The sequence below is a fragment of the Rhamphochromis longiceps genome, linkage group LG20 (genome assembly GCF_057381845.1).
Source record: "Rhamphochromis longiceps isolate RC_006_pf linkage group LG20, R_longiceps_female_GT1.1, whole genome shotgun sequence".
Lineage (NCBI taxonomy): Eukaryota > Metazoa > Chordata > Actinopteri > Cichliformes > Cichlidae > Rhamphochromis > Rhamphochromis longiceps.
This window is the reverse complement of record NC_140576.1, coordinates 1,425,791-1,450,208: the sequence shown is the minus strand read 5'-3', so window position 1 is coordinate 1,450,208 and position 24,418 is coordinate 1,425,791. Positions and strand designations below refer to the sequence as shown.

Below are 24,418 nucleotides of genomic sequence, written 5' to 3'. Positions count from 1 at the left end.
TGCGACTCTGCTCTCAGTCAGAGACACAAAACAAACTGACAGACTTCAAAGCAGCTTTGGTACGAAGGAGGAAAGTGAGCAGGCGTTTTATTTTTGGAAGCCATACTCTGCCTACTGCACCACAACAAGAGGACAGATGGTAAGGCAACACAAATGTACATCGATACGCAAAAAAGCCCCCCTTTTTTAGTTTTTTTTGTCCCGTTGAGTGTGGTCAGGTCAAAGCTTGTTAAAATTAATTTCTGCCCTTTGATTTGTCAGATTTGTTCAGGAGCCACGTTCCTGACCCTTAAAAGCAGCAAAGCCAGATGTTTACACGGTCCTCAGGGCTTCAAGTGGTTTGGATGGAGACTGCTTTCAGCTGCACACAAATATTCAGTGGGTCTGTAGAGCCGTGTACGTAGGACCGACTCAAAATGAATCGCAGTGCCTGTCTTTACTTCTAATGATAGAGACCGACACTCAGTGCAACAGTGACTCATTTATGGGTTTTCTTTAATAGATTTATAACCGCAGCGGAGGACGAGGAAGGAGCTGGTGGGTGAATCCATTTCAATTTTTTGTCTTTTTGATTATATTTTATGAGAATCACAAAGGTGAAAAACAAAAATGTCGCTAGCTTGAAAAGAAGAGCAGGAGGTAGGAGTGCCGCAGTGATTATTTGACGGGCAGCAGATGCAGTGAGTGAGAAAAGTGAGGAAAAAACTGCCGTCCACTTGGTTTTCTCTCTTGAGTGACTTGACTCCCCTCTCCATTAGAAACAAACAAACTCCCCACAGATACACTAATGGCTCCGTCCTTGCAGGAGTGCTCTGCTATTTTCTGTGTGTGTGTGTGAGTATGTTTGTGTGGCAACATCCCATCCTTCTTTGAAAGTGTGCTTCTGTGTCGTGGCTGTAAAATGAGGGTTTGTGTATCTGCTGGCACACGAGTGTGAGAGTGTGTGTGTCGTCACCAGTGAAGGGATTCACTTTTGTGGAATATGAATGAAGGTTAGAGTAATGACTACCATTTCTATTCTTTCCTCCTTCCCTCCGGAGTTCATCTGTCTCTGTCCTGTGCACGAGGGTGCACACATGTTACAGCCACGATAACCTTCCTCAGGCCACGAAACGCTTGTCCCGGGATATATTGGTGTGGTTGAGCGTCACTGGTTTTACACTGTAAAATATCTGTACTTACAGCAATGTGTGTACTTCCAGTGGTGGCTTTATGCCTATTTGTGTGCTGCAAAGACAATCATTATAGCATTCCTGACAAGTGACATGCAGAAATACGACAAACAGGATGCAAATAAAACCTGTGAAATTTTTTTAGATTTAGGGCATGCTTGCAAAACATGTGAAACAGGTGTGTAAGAACTTTTCAATCTAATGAGACGGTCATTTATTTTGTATTTTGTTCCCCCTCCTGTTTATTTTTTTGTGAGCTCCGACTCCACTCAGCCTAACGTTACAGCCCTCGGCTGACCCCAGACGGTTTGCAAAACAGGAAGGATTACAACATTCAGCCATTCCTGCACATCTGGACAGGACGGACAAACACATGCTAAATCACACAAATGTGCTTTCATGCATTCATACACACACACACACACACACACACACACACACACACACACAGGCATTTATCTGCTTCACTGGGATGTTGCAACAGGATATTAGAGTCCTTGAAGATCAAGTCTGATATGTGACATGAATGGTTAATGAGTTTGTCAAATCTCAATGTGGCATCTGTGCGAACAAAATTTGAGCAGCTTTCTGACTCAAGTGTTGTAACTGATGCACCACAGTACAACAAGTGTGTCAGTACACATTTGTGTAAAGAACGGGGAAAATCCTGAGAGTCAGTCGGCAGCAGTTCAATAAGCTGACTGAGAAATCCACTTAAAAAAAGTCAGAAATCCATAAGCAGGTGAAGCTTCCAGAAGAAGGGCGGAGGGGATGATTAAAACGCACGCCTGCAACGGCAGAAAAGTTTGGACATGATGGCTGAAAATCCACGGATTTTATGTTAAACCCTCCAAACTTCTGTCTTCCATCCTGTCCACCAAAACCTGGCTCTCTTAATGTTGACCCAAACACACAAACACACTTGGCATATTTTCTTAACCACTGCACTATCTGCTTAAAAAGTCGCCACCCTATCCGCTTAGAGAGGAAGATGAGGAAGCTCTAAGCAACTTCAGAGAACTTCAGAGAATCTCACCTCTGATTAAAGTTTAAAACACAAAGACGAGGGACAGCGTGTGTATTCCTCTGTGCTGAGCTAGTAAACATGTCTGACTTGCTGTGAGTGTGTGAGGTGCTTTAAAAGTGACGTAGAAACCTCACATATAAACACACACGGTGTTCAGATGAGGCTAAAAAAAATCAGCTACAATCATCTAGGTCGACGTGTGCATTTGTGTGTGAAGCATAAAAGAAGCCAAATCTAGAAGTTATCTTAGCAGGATCTCTTCAGCTTTTGCTTTTATGTCGCACACATTCAAGCAAGCACCCAACAACATATTTATGCACATGCTAAATAATCTAGGCAGCGTGCCAGGGCGGCCCATAATGCATGGCAGTGTTTGGGTGGATTTCTGTTTGACAGAGTTGTTTCCTGTTAAACTTTATTTTTACAGTGTGCTTAAAGCCAGCTGCTGCACATGTGACACAGACAGTCGGCACTCTGTGTGCAATCCCCCGCACGGTTAATGAGGCGATCGCTGAAACAGTAGAACAGATGACATGTAAGTATCTCCAATAAAATGTTCCAAAAAGCAACACATGAAGTGCACACATGCACACAAATCAAATGATGTTTTGAAGCAAACGAAAGCCAAATAAACCCCAGAGATGGAGGACGGTGATCGCAGTTTGTGTAACGCTGCAAAATATCCAACAACTGACAAACTTTGTATTCCTCAGCTCTAACTGCATGTATTTACAGGACATTTGGGGCTTCAAGCTTTTTTTTCTTTCGCTCTCCCACCCAGTTTTTCTTCTGTATTCTCAGCTCTGTTTGTGCCGAGACCGTACAAAATTCAATTTCCAGTTCAAGCCTGTCGATGTCCAAACTCCCAGAGGAATCAGAGATCTATAAATCTAGACTAGATGTTTTTGAATGTTACCATACCTGACTGTCAGAAGTGCTAAAGTGTTTAAAAGCTAACCAACTAATGATTTATGGTTAGTTTGACATGAACTCTGACATATTCAGCTAAACAAATATAGTGGAGGTTCCCCTTGTTAGTTTTGCTTTAGCCTAGATTACTCACTGGTGCAAGCTAAATGCAATACTGTCGCAACACTCTGCGTGTGTGTGTGTGTGTGTGTGTGTGTGCGTGTGTGTGCGTGTGTGCAGCTGACACTACTTCCTTAAAGCAGCTAGAACATGCCAGGAGCTGTGACAGGAACAATGGGCACTTTTATCTGAGACTTTTCACAAGAGGAAAACATAAACAGAATAAAAATAGATGAGTACTAAGTATTTCTCATCACAAGGCAAAATGCATTAACTCTCCCTCTGCCTTTATCTTCTGCTCTCTGTCTTACACACACACACGCACACGCACACACACACACACGCACGCACGCACGCACACACACACACACACACGCACACACACACACACACGAATGAAAGAATTCTATATTTTAAGTTAAGTTTGAGCACAAGTGCTCCAATTTGATCAATGAGCACTTAAATCTTTAACAACACAAGTCAAACAAAATACACCCCTGCCACTGTCAGCATGGTACATTACAAATGATTTAATGGCATCACTGCAATAACTTACTTGTTTTTAAGTGATAGGCAGTGTGTCTGTGTGTTGTTGTGCAACAGCAAATGAGACAAAAACAAAGTGAGTACTAATATGATTTAGAGGAGGACGGCAGGAAGCAGACAGCACTAATGCAATGGCTCCTGCATTAGGTCTTTAGACGCTAACCACAGAGCACTGAAAACATGCGCACACACCAAATGAGAATAAATGCATAATCATATAAGAACCTATATGCAGAAACATCCCTTTCCTCTGTGAATACTCGCTGTCACATTAAAAAGATGTCCTCTGTCCTCCTGCTGAAACACTGGTACCACAAATATCCTCTCTGCTGTCTGACTTGTGACAGAACACTGCTGCCCGTCAACTCGCATCAGAGTTGAAAAAGAGGAGGAGAAAGCGAGAGATTTGGACAGATGCTTTATTCCTCACTTTCCTTGGGCATTTGTGTTTGTTTGCTTCGTTGCCACCTCCTCAACGGGAGGACTACTGCCCTGAATCCTTCAGTCAGCAAAGCCCGGGGTGTAACCAGCAATCCGACCGCACCCGCATGACATTAACGACTCAGCATTGCCATCACAATGGAGGAACTGATTATGAAAAATAGTCTGCCGCAGCCGAACGGATGAATACGGCAGAGTATAGACAGGAGAGCGTATCTGGAATATGCATGTGTGAGGATGTGCAAGCTTTGCTCTGACACTTTTTCCTGCAGCGCTTTTAAGTTCTCTTGAAGGCTTGTGTGCTCGTTTGGGTTTGTGTGTCTTCCATTTCAGGCTTTGTCGACTTCTCTGTAGGGTTTATTGTTCCTCAGACAGCTGATGAGCACACAAAGAGGAACCATCAACCACACAAACTTGCCCACACACTCATACACAAGAGAATGCCAAACTAAAATTAAATCACACCAGTAGTTAAGGCCGCATTAATGAGCATCCATGTGTCACCGAGTCACGTTAAGTTCCCTTCTGCTGAGTCTTCGTGCTCGGCCAAAATCAAGACCACACAGCATCTTCTAACCTACATTTATATTCCCTATACCATCCGAAAAGTAAAACTCCCCCAAATCTCTAACCAAACAGATGCCCTGAGGGCTTTAATCTTTAATTCATTTTAGTCTTTATAGCTGGTCTTTTCTAGGGTGATAGATCTGCGATTAGTGGAACGGGGTTGAATCTTCTCATTATCTTTATGCGAGGTTTAATCCGGATGCTTGGTTCTTGTTTTAGGCTGGGTTCTCTGTGGCTGTGCCTACCCCATGCTGGGAAAGGCCACTGCTTTAGGGGCTTACCCTCTCACACACACCTCATTATGGGTGCTGGATGGGACCGGGAGGTGTCATTAGTGGCAGACATCTGAGGTTCAGTGCGTTGGATTACTCTGGCGACCTATGCTGCTCAGTGCCGCTCAGATCGATACATTTCACTGAAAGTAATGTTTATAATTCTCAACTTGCGTGTCAAACTTTCATTTTAATGCTATTAACAAGATATCATATAATACAAGCTGCATTTGGGGGGAATTAACTCTACAAGTCCAGAGCTGCTGTCCGTGGACACGCAAGTCAAGTAATTCTCTAAATCCAATTAGTGTAAAGCGCTTCATCACTCAGTGGTTAAACATGTATGTCCGATTACAGAAAAACAGATGATGCGAACAGTAATCCCAAATCACCTCACAAGATAAACATAAAAGCCAAACCTTGAAATATCCGGATTGTTTTTTCCTCTTTCTTTTGGCGTGTGGGAGGGGTTTACCCCTTTCAAGCACACAGCTGATGGTCTTGGGTTACACATCCTCATTATAGTTCAATGGCATCTTCATTATCTTTACCTGTTACTGTAGGCTCATCTCAAAAGGACAGCGTCTCAGTGCATGTGGTCTGATGTCATGTAAAATGACATGCACAAGACACAAGCACATATTTTACTCGCAGTAGCTCAAAGCTAGCACATAGCTTCCATAACGACAAGGCCTTGACCAAATTAAGGTTCATTTATCAATTCGTAATACGGTACACTACAGGGATCCATCAGGCTCGTGTCTTCAGGACGTGGAAAAGCAGAAGGTGAGACTGTATATAGGAAGAAGAGTGGACATAAGATAAGATAAGATAAGATAAGATAAGATAAGATAAGATAAGATAAGATAAGATAAGATAAGATAAGATAAGATAAGATAAGATAAGATAAGATAAGATAAGATAACCTTTATTAGTCCCACACGTGGGAAATTTGTTTTGTCACAGCAGGAAGTGGACAGTGCAAAAGTTATGACGCAAAAATTAGAATACAATAAGAATAAATACAGTACACAGCTGTACAGAATAGAATAAAATAATATACTATATACAGTAGAATAAAATAGAATAAAAATATACAATAAGATAAAAATAGAATACGAATGCTATATACAACTGAGTAAAAATACAACGATGCCAGAAAAGATTATTGCACTTAGTGTTATTGCACATGTGTGGATGTGTGTGTTTGTTCAGTTAAAGTCTTTGTTGTGGAGTCTGACAGCAGTGGGGAGGAAAGACCTGCGAAATCTCTCCGTCCCACACCGTGGGTGCCGCAGTCTCCCACTGAAGGAGCTGCTCAGTGAATGATCCACTGAACATCCATAATCTATCTTCCATGACAGAGCACACGGAGCAGAAACCAATTAGCCAAGTGTCCCATCGGAAATGGAGAAGCAGATACGATAAAGGATGAGCCCACAGCTGCAAGCTACAGGGCAAGTTACAATTAACCTCTCCCTAACACACATACAAGCACAACACACACACACACATTTCCATGAGTATGCACACAAAGCTACCCTACATACTTGCCCATTTCAGTAATAAACCTCTGGCAGGTAAGAAGAGACCGTAATGACCCAAAGCTACACTGCATTCAGTCATTTCAATCTCAGATAGAAATATAGGTCATCGCCTATTACTATTATTTTCCTTCAGGGTGTCTCTTTCTTTCATTTGTCTCACTCCATGAATCACATTATACCCTTTCCATTTTTTTTGTCGCTAATCTCCATCATTACCAGGTTTTCCTGTCATCCTCCTTTTCTCTTTTTATCTCCCTCCTCCCTACCTGGCTGCCTCAGTGTAGGTGTGGCCAGCAACATCACAACAAGGAACAAGGTCACACACAGATGATACAAACAACACAGTAGATACACACACAGGGCTGCTGGGGCAAGGTCAAACATGCTGCGATTTGGGGCCGTGCTGCAGGATGCAGGCTTGTGTAGAGTGAAAGAGAGTGGAGCAAAGATAAAGGTTTGATGATGAGCAGAAAATGACTTCCTTGCATCAAGCGAGATATTACGACCTACTGCACTCCTCTTCTCATCTCACCCGTTCTCTGATGCTATCTGGTACTCCTAGAGGGATGGAAAGAGAAGGAGCAATAGAGAAATGCTCTCGAGTTTGTGTGTGTGTGAATGAATAATGGATGAAAGGTGCAGATTCAAACTCTGTTTTGACCTATTAATCACAAACTCAGTCACCATCGTCACGGCACACCCACAGCAGCAAGAACTTGGAATATATAATGTGTCCCAGCGCTGCCATGGACAATCTGAGCACACGTGTGACCGCGCGGATGCTCGAACGCTACCTGCCCATGCCGCCACCCACTCACTTTCCCCTTACTCCTCATGCACGTTGCCCCCGGTAACAGGGGGATGGGGTGGGGGTGGATAGTGACCATCTGTCAGTGGCCCGGAGATCAATGAAACTAGAGGGGGTGAGGGGGTCGAGGGAGCGAAGGAGTGGTGCGAGGCTAAATAGGTGGCCCACTGTGACCGGAGCCTGGCTCAATATGCGGCCGTTTTATTTACAGACTGAAGGACAACACTCCCACCAGTCCCACTCGCACGGCCTTTATTAACGACTGACCGATTTTGGCAGGCCGGCAGAAAGATGCCGTTTACATACAGTGATGCAGTAGCCAATACATACGCTTGCTGGTGTTAAAATGTGCTGCTAATTTTAGAATACGTTCCCATGCTATCGAGGTTGCTGCAATAGAGATGTAAACATACACAGAGATCAGGGAATAATGGTGCATTAATGTAAATCTAGCACACTGTGGCAGTGGGTCAAATGAGAGGAGGCAACACTGCAGCGTATGTTGACTAATTTATCAACAACACAACAATGTCAGCCCTGGGAATGCTTACTCCAGCTTCTTTGTAGGAGCACACACTGCTTGTACACATGCACATATACACACACGTACAGACACAAATGCATACGGCACAAGATTGATTTGGCACATTTGAACCAAGCTTGTGTAACTGTTTACAGTGTTGTCAACAGGGGGAAATTCACCACTTTCAGATCAAGGGCTGTCACTATTTTATAGTGAAAAGCACTAAAATAAAACAGCACAGACACACTCAAATACACATACACAGTGTAGTGTGCTGCAATAGAGACTGGACTCATTTAAAATGCACTGTTGATGCTGGTGCTAGAGCCAGAGCTGGAGGAAAAGGTTTGGGTGTGGAAAGGAGAGAAGAGCAGAGATATTCAGTGTGTAGAGTCACAATGCTTCACCGTTTGTTTCTGTGTTTCAGTTTCCACTAAAACAGTAATTAACCTCACATCTTTGCAGCCAATTGTAAGTGAGAACAAATAACCCAAAGTAACCAAAAAACTGGGACAGAAATCACAGACTCACCCAGTATTTGGCTGAACAGCAGTTGTTCCAGGTCTCCCAAGACTGTAACCACTAACTCTGGATCCACCTTTAAAAAGCTCTTATCGTCCTCACCCTCCATCCCCTTCCTCTCTTTCTTTTCCTCCGCTGACAGAGCCGCAGGTTTGGATTTCTCCCCTAGTTTCTTGCCATTAGTTCCAGTAGTCCCAGCTCCATTGGAGTTTGCTTTGGTTGGGTGATCAGCTGGGTCTGTATCTGCATTCTGGGCTGTCTCAGAGGCCTTGCTAATTGGCTTGACCTCAGCATAAGGTCCCCGTGGTTTGCCAGGTGCAGGGATTCGACTTGGCTTGCCTATATTAGAAGTCACAGAAGGGGAGCAGAAAGACTTTGGCTTCCCCTGAAAGAGAGACTGTTCTGACTTTGAAAGTGTCCGGGACAGTGGTGGTCTCCCACCACCAGCTTGACCTGCCTTACTCTGCCCCGCTTTGTTGGTCACAGTGCCAGGACGGCTCGTGTCATCATTCCACCTGGTAGACTGGTACAGGTGCAGCTTCTTCTCAGCATCGGTGAGCACAGACAAGTTGCTGAGTGAACGCTGTTTGCGAAGCCCGGACTGACTGGGGATTGGAATGGGGATAGATCCGGAGGTGGGCCGGTAGACCTTGAGCTCTGACCCAGAGGGACGCACAGGCCCCTGGGGCAGAGCAGAGGGCTTGGCGGGTGGTTTCCTTGATGCCATGGCCTGGGATGAAGTATCCTGGCAGGGGACAGCAGCAGACCTGAGGTCCAGCTCTCTGGGCTTAGCCGTCATGCTAATGTTAGCCACATTAGCCTCCAGCATCCCTCCTGCAGAGACCCAAGCAACAGCATCAATGATACACTCTGACACAGACACAAGCGAAAAACACTGAAAGACATGGAGGAAGGAAGGGGAAGCCAAAAAACAAGACAAAGACTGTCTGGTCTGCACTCCCTCTTCACTCCAGGGTCAAGACAGCCAGACTCCCCGTAGTGAGAGACTGTGGCTTCACCCCTCTATTGCAAATGATGAGTGGGTTAGCAGAGTGACAGCCTTACTCACTGCTGGTAATCCATGGATCTGCAGATCTGCGTCCAGCGCCTAAATCCACTCCCTCACAGCATGTCTGCAGCTCCCGGAGCCGCACAGATGACAATAGTGCTGCCAGAATAAAGCACAGCACTGACCAGCGTCTCTCTCCGTGTCCCCCTCTGCTCCTCTCTCCCTTGCTCTGCGCTCCCTCCTGTTCGCCAGGCACACAGCAGCCGACTGACAAGAGAAACGGTCGCAGCAGCGACGTCCCCCACCTCCTTTTTTCTCTCCTCCCTCTAACTCGCCTTCACTCTCTGCCTTGCTCACTCTACCCCCGCTGCCTCATTCACCCTCCCTCTCCTTCTTCCTCCCCTTTCCACCCTTCTTTCCTTCTTCTTGTCTCTCTCTCTCCTCCCACTCGCTGATTCACTGCCTCTCTCTCTCTCAAGCACACGCCGCATACGCTGCGTTATGCTGCACACCAGTGAGTGCAAACACAAGGGCTTGACGACAAATTACCAGCATTTCCCATAAACTCAGCTTTTTGCTGTTCCTGTTTTGTAATAAAAGATTTCTTTTCATGAGGGAGGGATGCTCTGAATGCGAATGCTGAATTCTACTGTCTCCATCCATTTATATTTAGGCCCAGTTATTTAATAACTTCAATGCTTTTGAAGTTATTAAATAATTTTGAATCAAAACATGCCCCACCACCCCAAAGAAACACACACACTGTTCCAACCCCTCAGCAATTATTCATAATCACATTAACTGCTCTATTCATCCATTCATATTTAGATTTCCTTACGTGCCCTGATCACCAGAGGCCCACCCGTGATTAAGCTGATTTAAATTATCTGGGGGGGAAAAGCCATGACTGCAGGATCAGCCAAGGAGACGAGGATATGCATTTGTCAGTGCTTAATACACAACAACACAGGCCACTAAACACGCTTCAATTAGTAGCTAAAAGACCCCAAATGGTCATCATATAGCTAAACGCCCGCTCCCCACCGGCCACATATCAGCACACCACTCCATCGCTCTTTCCTCATTTCCCTTTATTCCTTTCCTTGTTTCCAGCATCACCCCCTCCCTGCCTTCTAGTTAAATCAGATGCACACGCAATTAAGTTTTCAGGGTACAGATTCATCACATTCGAAATCCATCCGACGATACCTCAGTGTTTAAAGCGAGCGCACATGAGCCTGCGTGGCTAAAGTGAATGGATGTTGACGTCTTTGTTTTTGTCCGTCTTCCCGTGCGTGTGTGAGTGTGTGAGTGTGTGCGTGGGCTTTTCTCTATGAGTGTGTCACATCGATGAGACAGGCCCAGAGAAGCCGAAGCTCCGGTCCTGGGCCTTGGGTTGCTCTTGCACGTTTAGCTATGTCACTTGATTGCGGTAGACATGGCATTTCAATCAAAGAAGGACCAAGAAGAGCTTCTTCTTCCTCATCCACCTTATCATTTTATTGTTTAGCAGTTATCATCGTCATGCCTGTCACTGTTCACTTCAAACACCTGCAGAATCTATTCTCCTGATTTCTCGTAACACACAGGACTTGCTTGAGATCTGATAATACAGCACAGTGATGTATTTGTTTTAATTCCCCATTACAGGTAATAATGACAGCAGGTTATAAAACGAACTTCAAGTCCATCATAACCCATTAACAATCAATATAGCTGTTTGCGCCATCATTTATTTTTGCGTTGTAATGCATCCTGTCTGAAAACTGGTTCCCAGAGTGGAGTGTTTAGGGTCTGGGCGTATTACCATTACTGTATGTCGATTTTCTGTAATATGCAGGCAGTAGTGCCTGCAGCTATGACGTTATCAGGCCTCAAACTGCTGGGAGCAGTATTCAAACAAGCAGGCCGTTTTCTGTTACATTTGCATAAATCAGTTGACACTAAACCCGAATGGAAACAAGCAACGTCCTGTTTGCACACTTTCCAAACTCAGTATTAGAGAGGTGCTTTAAATAACGGCTCGTTTTTTATCAGTAACCAAACTGGCGCCAGCCGAACCTAAAAGTGACGATGACAGGCTCTTAGTGTGCGTGCTCGCCCTTAGCCTAAAAACTATTTGGCCTTGAATGTGTGTGTGTGTGTGTAATACAGTAGCTGAGTACATACAAAAATACAGACGCTCTATGGATGTTTTATTGTGAAAAAGCTATAGCCATCAATTAGAGGCAGCAAACTTTAATAAAGGGCCAATGTTGAGGTGGTTATGCCACACTGAAGCCAGAGGTGCCTGGAGACAGTTATGGGGGCTCTGGGGGCAGGTAGCAGGCCAGCAGTGCGAATGAGGAGTGTAATTTAAGGCTAATAGGTGCTGTACGTCAGCTCTTATACCTCCCTGATGAGGGATTAAGGTTAGTGAGTGACCACATACAAGGCAGGTCTGTGGTGTACAGATGCGTGTGGTGCAGATACGCGTCATTGCTCTTGAAAGCATATACATGCAGGTAAAGTGTTGGCAGCACACAGCCACTTGTTTGTTCCAGTGCTGGTCTCTCTGGCTCCACAGTCTAATCACCTTTATATGGCTGATGTAAACATGCTGTATATTCTCTCCCTCTACACACACACACACACACACACACACACACACACACACACGCGCACACACACACACACGCACACACACACGCACACACACACGCACACACACACGCACACACACACGCACACACACACACACACACACACACACACACAGAGTCTGTGCACCCTGACTAACTGACCTGAGCAATCTGGCCCGACATCAAAGACACTGGCAGTTTCAGAGTGTGATGAGTGCCAGTGTTCAGCAGTAGGCTACACATTCAGCACGGAGCAGACTCGTAGTGTGTGTGTGTGTGTGTGTGTGTGTGTGTGTGTGTGTGTGTGTGTGTGTGTGTGGTCGCGTATGTGGAGGCAGGCAGACGGAGGCTGACCACAGTGTCTGAACCCTTGGGAAACTTCTTATGACATCAGGCAAACAGTTTAATTCCAATATAAAGAGACTTTTAAGCAAAGTTAAGCAAAGGCAAGAGAGACAAGTACGAATAACGTGTGAAGAGTGAAAGGATGGTTTGAAAGCAGGGTGAAACAGAAGCAGAAAGAGAGGCAGACAGACACAGACAGAAGGAAACTGGCTCAGTGCTTTGCATGAATATACTTGGCCTAGCATCTCTAAACAGATCCGCCACTACTCTGATGGAGGAGTCATGTGAAGCAGCCAGTAGGACACGCTTACTCACAGACACTGTGTACCACATTATATTCATGTTTACAAACTTGCACAACATTTCCACCTTTAAAGGAAAAATACTGCGAAGAGGAAAGATCTGCAGATCTAGGTGCAACTGCATGTAACGCGGACCCCTAAACTTGTAGAGGAACAGTTCCCATTCAGGCTAAGCAGATGGCATGTGTTCTCACTTCTCACGCACTCCCTCTAGGTTCCTCTTGTTTTGAGTTTGTTTTCACGAGTAAAAATAAAAGTTGCTATGAAGATGAGGCATGCAACAACGGAGTGAGGACGTGAGAAGAAAATGACGAAGTGTGATTGAGAATAGAAGATGCAGAAAAACGGAGCAAGTCAAAACAAGGGGAGACCCGAGAGCATCAAAGAAGCCTAGCAGATGATATTAGTGGGGGAAAAGTAAAAAAGAAAAACAGTCAAGTTATAGCCCAGAAAGCAAGTCAATGAAGAAAGTGAGAAGAGGAGGAAGAGGACGGGTGAGGAAGGATCTCTGTGTGTTTGCCAGAGAAGCAAAGGAAGTCTGTAAGACAGAGAGGGGATATCCTGCTTCGCTGCCTCGCCACTCCTGCTACATTTGCTTTTGTCCGCTAACACACCAACGCGTGGGGTCCACAGGACACACAGAAGAATACCAGACCATGACACACTTCTCCACGAGGGACAGCTCATACTCACACACATGCTGGTACAGCGCAAACACAATGACATGGCTATTAATGTCCTGTTTACACACAAAACACTGAAACGGCAATCTGACTGATACATACAGTGTGTGGCTTCCTAGCGGAATTGCGTGAATGAGGGAGCGAGTTGTTCACAATGACACCTCTTTAGTGGTCTTATCGAGCGCTGATGATGCACAGCATGAGTCACTGGCCTGAGCATTTGGGAAATTCAGCTATCAGTGACAATAATGTGAGTGCATCAGTCAGCTAATCCAGCGAAAACACCACCAGAGCGAATGCCAGACGTTGGTCAAATCTCCCGCTAAACCAACTAAAATGCAGGGAATATTTGCAGGATGTGAAAAGGGAGAATTTGTGTGTTTTAAAAGGTATAACTCTTTGTAGACGCTCCCTCATACATGCCCCAATGTTGACATTATCAGCACATTTCCCAGGAGTATCCCATAATGATCTGCTCCTGAGTGTGGTTGCCTAGCTACAGCGTGGTGTGCAAGCAATAGTGGATCATCATGCGTATAAATGTAGACGAACAGTAGTATTTGCCAAAAATAAATAAATAACATTAATTTGAAACCTCCTAAAGCTACAGTGTGTGTTTATATGCTGGTATGTGCGTGTTTTTTGATTCCCCGTGGGTTATTAATTAGATGTACTTGTGACTTCATTCCTGTGTCCGTGGGCGTGTGCTCCAACATAGACAGGTTACACGCATGAGTGACTTAACTTGACTCCCTGGGCTAGGAGTCACCCCACAGGTCAAGAAGCATCTTGCGTATGCACTCATTCACCCGTTCCTCAATTCACTCTTCTCCCTCCATTCTCTCCTCCTTCATCTCCAGCTCTGTAATGCAGCTGTGCATTATTTGTGTTCCCTCTTCATTGTGAGGAAATGACCCTGGGAGGGAGCAGACAACAGGAGGTGGCTACTCTGACATAAACTGAAGACTGGGTTGTTTTTCTGGATTTTAAAAATATTGGAAATATCACTTGACTGAATGCGACCAGTTATTTTGTTGCTATTGGCAACGGTAACTCAAAACACATGCCTTTGACCTGCAGTGGCTCTCAGGGATCAGTCCTTGGCTTCTTATCTGCTGACCTCTACATGCTTCCCTTAAAAACCCTAACTCCATATAACCCGTTGCTACTGATTCTGAGTCAAACTCTTGGGCACATTTCACTGAGACCATTTCTGGTGAGGTTTTAGTGAACAGTAGACGGGTCTATTGAAGGCCCTACGCCAGGTGCTCGATTCCTATTTTTAAAGGAAATGATTTTCATATCCTGTTCATGTAAGACAGATGATGTTCATTTTGATTTTTTGAAGATGTAGCATTGCATCATGTATTAACTGACTATTACAAGTTTACCAGTCATGTAATAGCAAGAAAAAAAACAACATTTTATTATTTTATCATCTTAAAATCACAACCAGACTTAAGTCCATCCATCCATTCGCTTCCGCTTATCCTTTTCAGGGTCGCGGGGGGCGCTGGAGCCTATCTCAGCTGTCATAGGGCGAGAGGCGGGGTACATCCTGGACAGGTCGCCAGTCTGTTGCAGGGCTAACACATAGGGACAGACAACCATTCACACTCACATTCACTCGCACATTCACATCTAGTGGCAATTTGGATTATCCAATTAACCTATCCCCACAAGCTGCATGTCTTTGGACGGTGGGAGGAAGCCGGAGTACCCGGAGAGAACCCACGCAAACACGGGGAGAACATGCAAACTCCACACAGAAAGACCCCGGCCTGATGGTGGAATTGAACTCAGGATCTTCTTGCTGTGCGGCAACAGTGCTCACCACCGTGCCACCGTGCACGACTTAAGTCCTCTTTGACAAAATGGTTTATCTCTGGTAAAACGGAATATTGTAATAGATGGCATCCTTAAAAGACAGTTCACACCAAAAGGACCATATTACTGTAGTTCTTATGTCTCTACATTTGTTGCCCTAAGTCACTAAATTCATTTTAAGATTTTTATGACTTACTTACAAAACCATACATGGAGCTTTCCCTAATTATATTAACCTCCTGGGACCTGCGTCCACATATGTGGACATCACATTTTGGGTTATTCAGACCAAAATACTAAATTTTGTTCTACAAGGGCCTGATATCCACTTACAAGGACATTATACTGCTACTGTTCTATCAAAATTTTAAATGAATATCCTCATATGTGGCTCTTATTTTTTTTTAAAAAAACAAAAATAAGGTAAAAAAAAATCTGGTAATTCTTTGTTTTTACATTCATCGGGCCCCAATGTGCCCAAATATCAAAGAGAAATTAAAAATGCTGCCGAGGAAGAGTTCGGGTCTTAGGAGGCTAATGCTATGCTAAAGCAATTTAACACTTTAAGACCTCTTAGATCAATGGGAACTGTATGGTAGTGGTGCGTAGTGCGAAGTCAAAACAAGGAGAAGTGGCATTTAGTCTTCAGCGTAGCGTCTTAACCCTCTCCAGGCAGGCGTTGCCGATTTGCAACAGTTAAAAACTAACAACCTGATCACCCCACATACATATTTTATGAGATTTTTTTATTCAGAAGTACCACTGCAGGACTTGGTTGTGCATTAGCAACAAAAAGTTTAATTTGAGCCTGAGAGGGATAAACCAACTGCCTATTGCACAACAACTACTCCAAGAGATATGTTGAAACTGGAGGCTTTTATCATTATACCCCAACAGTGAACAACAGACATCTTGAAAGTTCAAGGTTTGGGTCAAATATAAAGTAAGGCATGACATTAAACCATAAATAGTGATTGCTGCCTCACTGCAGGCGATGAGCACGGAGATAATCTAGTCCATTCTTATGTCTGATCATCTTCCTAAAGCTACTAAACCACTCATCACTATCCAACGCCAACTCGGCATATGTCTCCCCGATTAGATTGGCCAAAGAGGATTACGCACTGTCTAGTAGATGCAGTCAGGTTTACCAAAATGCTATTTGCTTGACTGTCCAGGGGCATTAAAGGCATGGCAAGCATGACATCTATAAACAGTAAGTTGATTTCAAACCTTCATTACTAAAGATTTCCCTGTTTCTAGCTTAAAATGAAAGGCACTGAGGGGTTTTTAACATCTACTTTGCTAAATGAGATAATCCCAAACTGAGGTAAAAAAGAAAAACGCTGACCTGCAGGAGGGTAAATAAAGATATACCATAGGGCTGTGCGATATGACCAGAATCTCATATCCCGATATAAGACATCTATCGTCCGATAACGATATAAATCACAAAAATGCAACATTTTCTGTAAATTCTGTGAATCTCGGGCAGCTCGACTTGCTTGAAGTGTTTCCAGCTGGGCGTCCTGTAGCTGGAGTCGAGTGTTTTAACCGATGCATGAAACGATACATTTTTAGACATAAATTAGGGCTGCTCAATTAATCAAATTTTAATCACGATTACGATCTGGGCTTTCAACGATCATTAAAAATGACTGAGCCGATTATTAGCCCCTCCCTCATGCTTTACTCTCGCCCTGCTCCGTGTGGCAAATCGAGCGCACCTCTCTGCATTTCGAACATACGTCACAACAATGAAGAGGACCCGAGGGAAGCTCGGAAAGCTCCGCAGAAGTTATTTGGAGAGGAGAGTGACTGCTGTTGGTTAAAAAGAGGTAAAAAAACTTCAGTGGTGTGGAAACATTATGGGTTCACAGAGCAACACTGCAAAGTTCACTAAACATAGATGTTGACATTTTTCATTGATTTCTTATATTGCAAACATTTGCACTGTTATCAGTATTTGCACACTGTTTTATATTATTTTTTAAAGTCATTATTCAACACATTGTTAACCCTTTAAAGCCGGTCAGAGCAGCACGCTCCGTTTTGTGTGACTATTTTTAAATCCCTGTAGAACCTGAACCGTGTAAGCTAGCGCAATAATTTGTTTTGCATATGAAACCAGAGGAGTTGTACTTACATCTTATGTCATCAGCTTGTCCTCGGTCACGGTTTCCTTCCCCATAAAGCTTTGCAAAAATTGCATAAAAGGCGCTTGCAGCAACAAAAACATAATACTCCAGAAACACGCTTTGGCGATCTGATCAGCTGTTCGTAACACTTCCCACATTGACACAGATGTCACCCTAACTATGCATGTCCGCCATTTCCTGCCCGAAACCGGAAGTGACGTCATTTCGCGGAAAATGTAGTTTTTTACTTGTAGGCCTTAAAAGCCTATACTGGTGTTTTTATAAGTCATGTTTGACTTTTCTGAATAGTTGCTGGGATGCTTAAAACTCGAGTTGCACTGCTGGAAATAGTTTATTTTGATGCACCTGCTGTTTTCTTTGCAAATTTGCATCATAGGATTGTTTTTTGTTTTTCCCTGCAGTATATAAAAATTGCTGTATCTCCAAAATAAAACTATGAAGACACTCAAAATAAATTTCCTGTTGTTGTAAACTATTTTTTGCAACTTTTTTGTATTTAAAGTTTTGAGGGATAAGCCTCTTAAATTTCTCCAAGTAGAAATATATGTAAAAAAAACAAAAATGATTTTCAATTTTTTTGTAGTTTATTGCACTTTTTTGCAATTAATGTAATTACTATGGACTTAATGCATACATATTTTTAAAATATGGGCTATAACAGTTGTATTGATGTATAGCAACTTGAAATGCTCCCACAAATGGCACTACAGCATGTAAACATATAATATAAGCTCTGGCGGACTTGGTTCTATGGTAGGTCTTAAAGGGTTAAATAAATATCGTCAAATAATCGAGATCTCAATTTCAGTGAAAATAATTGTGATTATCATTTTTGCCATAATCGAGCAGCCCTAACATAAGTTGTAACGGCCGCCGTTTTCTTTGTGAGTATTTATTACTGCTGCGGGGAAAAGCCTGTTCTAACGTTTGAGTCTAAGGTTTATTTTTTTGCTTCTCATCCGTAAATAATCTGCTCTTTCACGTGATTCAGTTTATTTTGAAAAGTCTCAACAGGATCTTGAGCTTTATTGTGAAAGGTTTATGTGGAACGTAAAGAAGCGGACACGCGATGGTGTTACCGTCGTTGTTGCTAACGACAACCCATAAAAACAGGCGCTTGTCCGTCCGTAGTGTGGTGATATTAAATATAAGAGAAAGAGAGAACTTTAAGAAATGAATATAGCCACTACAGTGACCATCAAAACCATGAAAACATATTGCCGTAAACAGTTTATTTTGCGACACCACGAAACAAACGATAGCGTAAAATGAAACGATAGACGTTTTTATATCGTCATCCGATATATATCGTTATATCGAACAGCCCTAATATACCATATTTGTTTATGCAAGCTTATATGTTGATATGTTGATTCTTAAATTATAGCCATGTATTTTAAAATTAGCCAGTCATACCTCGATTTCTTTTTTGTTTCCTACATGTACTGGTGTCTGTGGTCTGTGTGGGATGATGTGTGATGTTTTATATCCTTCACTATATGAATGGTGTTTGTAGGTGTCTGTACAGTGTGTGTGTGTGTGTGTGTGTGTGTGTGTGTGTGTGTGTGTGTGTGTGTGTGTGTACTTGAGACTGCGACATTTTGTCCATTGGGAATTTTAGGACAAAATATTGCAGGGATGAAAAATGATACACAACCCACGTCACATTTATCTTTCAAAAGCCATCTGTGCACTGTCACTTGTGCATACATCAGCACACATACACACACAGCCTCGGATAAAAGCCCATTCTCAGATACACCTCTCTAGAGAGTAATAGGGTCAGGAGTTCTATGGTCTAATTGAAAGAGCACATGGTCCTACAATCACATTAAACGTTCAGATCTTCATTAGGGTATCAGTTAAAAGATGTAAGAGCGGATCGCGTTTCCCTGATTCAATCTAACGCATATAGAGAATATTACATTTAAGGAGATCGACTCTCGCCACAAAGAGCAGCCAGTCCCACATCAAATAACTGGGCTTTATCGTGTTTGCTCACCACCAGGAGTTTGTAAAAATTTAACCAACATTTAATAATCTGTCTTTTCATCTCAGTGAACACACTTATTGTTTATTCTCTGTCCTCCTTACACAAAATGAAATTCATCAACCCACTGACCTCATTGGTCTTCTCCTTTCATCTCTCACTCCTCTCCCTCCTTCCTTCCCTACAAACTTTGCTTTCCACCCCGTTTCCCTCCCTTCCTCCACTTGCTAAATTACAGTTATTACAGTGCCAGCCCACCATCCATGTAAATGCAGCTTCAGAGGAGTCAAAGATGCTTTGGTTCTGTTTCTAACGCCTGCTAGGCACCAATTAAAAGGCCAAAACTAGCCCCAAGACAGCAAGAGGCCCTTAAAGACTAGGGCTGGTCCACCACCAGTTCCCATCCCCCTTTTCCACAACCAGATGGTTAAAGGTTTTATAAAGGTTTCATTTGCAAATAACTCTATTCTTGTGACACAATGTATGTTCAAACTCAAACTACTGCCTTGAGCTTGTAGTTCTGTGCCAAGCAGCCAAGTTGTACTTTACAGCTATCTGTAGAGATGCATGCGCTGCAAGAAATGAAGGCATCCAGCATGTAGCTAGTGTAGGCTGTCTGTCTGTTGCTTGCCAGGTATCCATGTGTATTTACTCTGGGTGAGTCTAGAGGACGCCGTAAATATTTGTGAAAGGACTCCAATCCAAGTTGATGAGTCAGTGAAGCTCGCTTCTGTTCGATGGCAGCAATACTGAGGTGACTTGTTGACTTTTCTGTTGTTAAGTGTTGCTATTAGCCTCTGATAGCTACTGTTAGCCTCTGTTAGCTGCTGTTAGCCACTCTTAGTGAAATATTCTTGGTGGATCACTGTGACACTCAGAATGTAATCAAAACTGCTTTCACAGGGAAACTGTGATTTTTAGGACACTTAAGACTAATTGACATATTGTTAGCTTACAGCCAGCTGTTATTGTTGTTTAGCCAATATTTAGTCAGCTGTCCAGACAAGGCAAAAATATTGGGAATAAATAAGCATGTTTGTGCACTTTTGTGCATTAGAGCTCTAACTTCAGTTCAGTTAATGAGGCTTGGGGTAAGGAGGAAGAGGTTGAGAGATACCAGTCGCATCTTTGCTTTGCATTTTCATTTCCTTCATATCTTGAGCCTGAAGGTGTAGACACTGATTAGATTTTGCCTCCACAGCACGCAAACGCCTACAAGTAATCTTCTCCTCTGCCTTTGCTCTACTATCTATGTGGCCAGTCTCAAGCTGCATAAATAAAACATGAGTAAGGAGAACAGCGATCTCCATGTCAGCCACTGTGTTCAAGATGGCGGGTCAGCATGGCGGTTTGCACAAACCAGTACCCACTCCTGTCCATTTTTTATGGATTAACTCTAAGTGTATAAGAAAGGCTCAGATTTATGAATTCAATATTCTTTCTTTTTCCACTAATTAATGACTGACTGTACCTTTACAGGTTTAAGTTATTAATTAATTGACACTGTGCTATATTGTCCCTGAACGTAGACATTACATATAGAAACAGCTGTAATTCACCTAATATATGGCACAGTGTGATGCATATGTAAACCCAGTATAACTATTTCGGACTACACTGTGCATATTTTAACATACATATAATAGCTAAAAAGCAGTTGATCTTCTTTCCGTTTAACTGACACCACATCAAAAGGAATGATTCACTAAGCCACTGAAAAAGTCATTTCTCAGAAGCACGTTGACATTCTTGGGCTCAGACTGACCACTACAATGCGTAACTATAGCCGTGCGTACAGAGCAAACCATTACTCAAAAGCCACAGGATCAGGACAGGGATGGGGTCATGCTGGGACTGTGGCTTTTTAGGTCAACGAAATCTGAAAAGAGGAACTGTGAGAGGGAAGAATGGGTTCGAACTCTACAACAGCTCTTGGATGAATATGAAATCAATGTGCATATAATGCTGCCTGGCAGCAAGTTAAGAAGTGCCCCATTTCATCCCATTACTGACCCACATCACCAGTGTCAACATCCTTCATCCTAACATCCTGAGCACATCTCTTCATCCAGGGACTACGGTACTCAGCAGAACCCCAGGCACACAGAAAACTACACCACCTAACTTCAGACATGGCTCCTGACGACTGATGAATTGCAGCGTGACAGACATACATTTGGACAAAGACTGGTTGTCCCTTTCACTGAGTCTATTCAGGTTCTACAATGAGAGCCAAAGGTCAGCCACTGGCTTGTTGTGTCTGACGCCACTTATGACTCTGTCGCAGTAAACGTCTGGCTGCCAGAAAGCACACATCACTCGTACCTGCCAGAAGTGCTCTTGGCATCTTGGTGCCCTAATATTAACGAGGCAGAAAAAACTGGACCAAATTTTGTTTAGCTAAGGGAAGGGAGAAAGGAGAGGAGATGTGTGTTACTGCTGTGTGAGTCTAACCTGGTGTCAGGTCATCACAGCAGACTTCTATGGATCCAGATGAGCAGTCACTCAGTTCGTCCACAGAAAATTCACTCACTTGTGCCTGCAGCCTGTCAACACATCACAAACACAGCCATCACACATCTGTTACTGAACATGCAAATCATATCCTTTACAATCAAATGCATAACCTGCTGTGTATGACAGTAGAAGAAGAGAGGCGATGACCATCTCAATTATTTCCACAAAAGCAAATCATATAAACAGAAAAATGCTGAAACAGTTATGTGCAAAGAACTGTGTATAATCCTGTCATTAATAAAGAAAAAAGAAACTTCAAATGTTTTATTAAATGTAGATTTTGTACACTGTGCTTCTAGTAACATAAAAAACTGTGTGCATGGGAGTATACGGTGTCAGCCCAGGGGCTACAAGAAGACACTTTAACAATCAGCTCTGCTCCAGAAAATCTCCAAGTGTGTGTGTTGCAGGAAAAGATACTGAGGCCTCTGTGGCAGGTCTTTAGTGTCCTGAGGATGACTTCTATGTGTAAAGAAAATGATCACATGATAATTACAGGGGGGGTCAGTGGTAAAGGACTCATAATGGAAGGCTTTATAACTCTTGCTTCAGTTGTGCTTGTGTGATGAAAGACCCCTTACCTGTGACTGAAGGGAGCCACAGCAGCCATGTTGACTCTGGGTATGTGTGTCTCTTCAGATGTTGCCTCCCGATCCTGTGTATCAACAACCTGCTTGGATGTTACTGGCATGGTAAATGTGATAGCTGGCAGCGGTAAGGGAAGAGGAGAGGAAGCTGGACTGCTATCCTCAGGAGTTCCCATTTCCTCATCTGATTGGCTGCCAGAGTCACTATGATCTCTGATGGTGTGCTGGTTTGAGTAAAGAAGAGTGGGCCGAATGTTACAGTTGCTGAGTATGACAGATTTGGCTGGATGGTTTTTTGGAGGCTCTTCCTTCCTTCCTGGTATCGCATCAGCCGTTGCTTGGGTTACAATGTTTGAATTGTCTCCTCTGCTAAAACTGAGCGGTGGACGTAGGTTGCCGGCTCCATACGCTTGATTCTTATTTGCAAAGGTGCTTCTGTTGCGATTGCCATCCTGGGGTAATTGGGAGAGGATTTGCGATTTTACCAGGTCTAGCGTGTCTTTGGAGTGTGGCGGATGTACTCGGCGCTGGGTCAGCGGGCTGCTGTAGGCAGATCTTGACACCTGGGGAATTGGAAGAGCTCCGGTTCGCTGGAAGAGCTGACTTTTAAGGCAGGCATCTCTCAGGGCATCTGTGGAGGAAGGCCCAGGGATACTGGAGTTTCTTGGACAAAGTGACGGGGAGTGTGCAGGTGTGTTCGCTGGCGTGTGCTTAGGGGTCTGTTTCGAGGGCTTGGGCAGGTCACTCGCCCGGCGGCGTGGTTCTGTTTTAGGAGAGGAAGGCAGAAGACTGCGAGGGAGGGGTATTCCTGATGAGGGAGGCCCACGGGGAACTGACTTCACGTTGACCCCCCCACTCATTGTGACCTAAATCAAAAGACATAAAGACAACAAAAAGTTAAAAAGTTAGGTGAGTGCATGTTCACAATAGCATGAGATCATTAAAAGCCTTCCCAAAGGGTTTGGTTATACATTAAGAGTCAGTGTTAAAGTTCTACTAATCTAATCAGGCTGAGAATTTGCTTTTCCTTTCACAGAGCTGTGCAATGTGAGCCAAGTACATATGACAAAATGAGTCATGGTAAACCACGAGGTGAACTTATTTTCAGCGGAGCATGGAGTTTCTAAGAAATCAGATTTGCCTGCTAGGAGTTAAAAACACAAAACCAGCTTTTTACACATGCACACACACACACACGTGCCAGCTTTTTATACGCTTGTAGATCCTTATGTTCTTGAAAAACAAATACTGAAAATGAACTCCAATACAACATCACACTTACCCCGGCACAATGCATACATATAACAGTTTCAGAGGAGGCACAGGATGTTGCTCACCTTATTTGCTTTGACTGTCCTTGGTTTTCTTACTCTCTTCTGTGTCAGAATGACAGAAACCCTCCAAGAACTACGAAATCCTGCTTGAGCTTTGTGAGCCCGCCTATGCTAATTCTGATCAAGTGAAACGTTTCATATAATTTTGCTGCTTCGTGCTGCTCTGCTGGGAGGGGAAAGGGAGGCAGTGAGTTTGGGAGAAAGGCAGGGAGGGAGGGCAAAAAAGGCGGAAAAAACATCAAGTGCACGTACAGCTGCTTTTTAACGTAAGTATCGGCCAACAACATGGCAGGAGCTCAATTCCTCTAATATGTAGACATTCTCAAGACGGCCTGCTGAAGTTAGATAGGTGATTTAAGCGGCTGTAAGTGAATGTGGCGTGACTCTCGGTGCTAGCCGGGCTGGTCTGAGCATTTCAAAACTGCTGCTCAACTAGGACTACGGTTTACAAGAGAATTGTCCAAAAAAAGAAAAATATACAGTGAGCAGCAGGAAAAAAAGCTTTGTTAATAGCAGAGGTCATAGAGAGTGCTTTGAGTTGGTAGGAAGGCAACAGTAGCTGAAATAACCACTCGTTACAACTAAGGTAA

At 43.6% G+C, this 24,418-nt stretch overlaps 1 protein-coding gene across 6 annotated transcripts in view; it reads right to left on the bottom strand.

Annotated features, from left to right (window-relative positions):
- Positions 1 to 24,418, bottom strand: part of nav1a (neuron navigator 1a) — an 83,402-nt gene that overhangs the window by 52,657 nt on the left and 6,327 nt on the right. For 4 of the 6 annotated variants that reach the window (XM_085393876.1, XM_085393877.1, XM_085393878.1 and 1 more), the window contains exons 3-5: positions 22,489 to 23,360; positions 21,845 to 21,936; positions 8,464 to 9,288 (exon numbers count right to left, since the gene is read on the bottom strand). In XM_085393876.1, the coding sequence (XP_085250002.1) occupies positions 8,464 to 9,288; positions 21,845 to 21,936; positions 22,489 to 23,354 (1,783 nt within the window). In that variant the 5' untranslated portion in view covers positions 23,355 to 23,360. Of the gene's footprint in view, positions 1 to 8,463; positions 9,289 to 9,519; positions 9,763 to 21,844; positions 21,937 to 22,488; positions 23,361 to 24,418 lie in introns of those variants that run through there. The other 2 variants (XM_085393881.1, XM_085393880.1) reach the window with 2 other exon arrangements.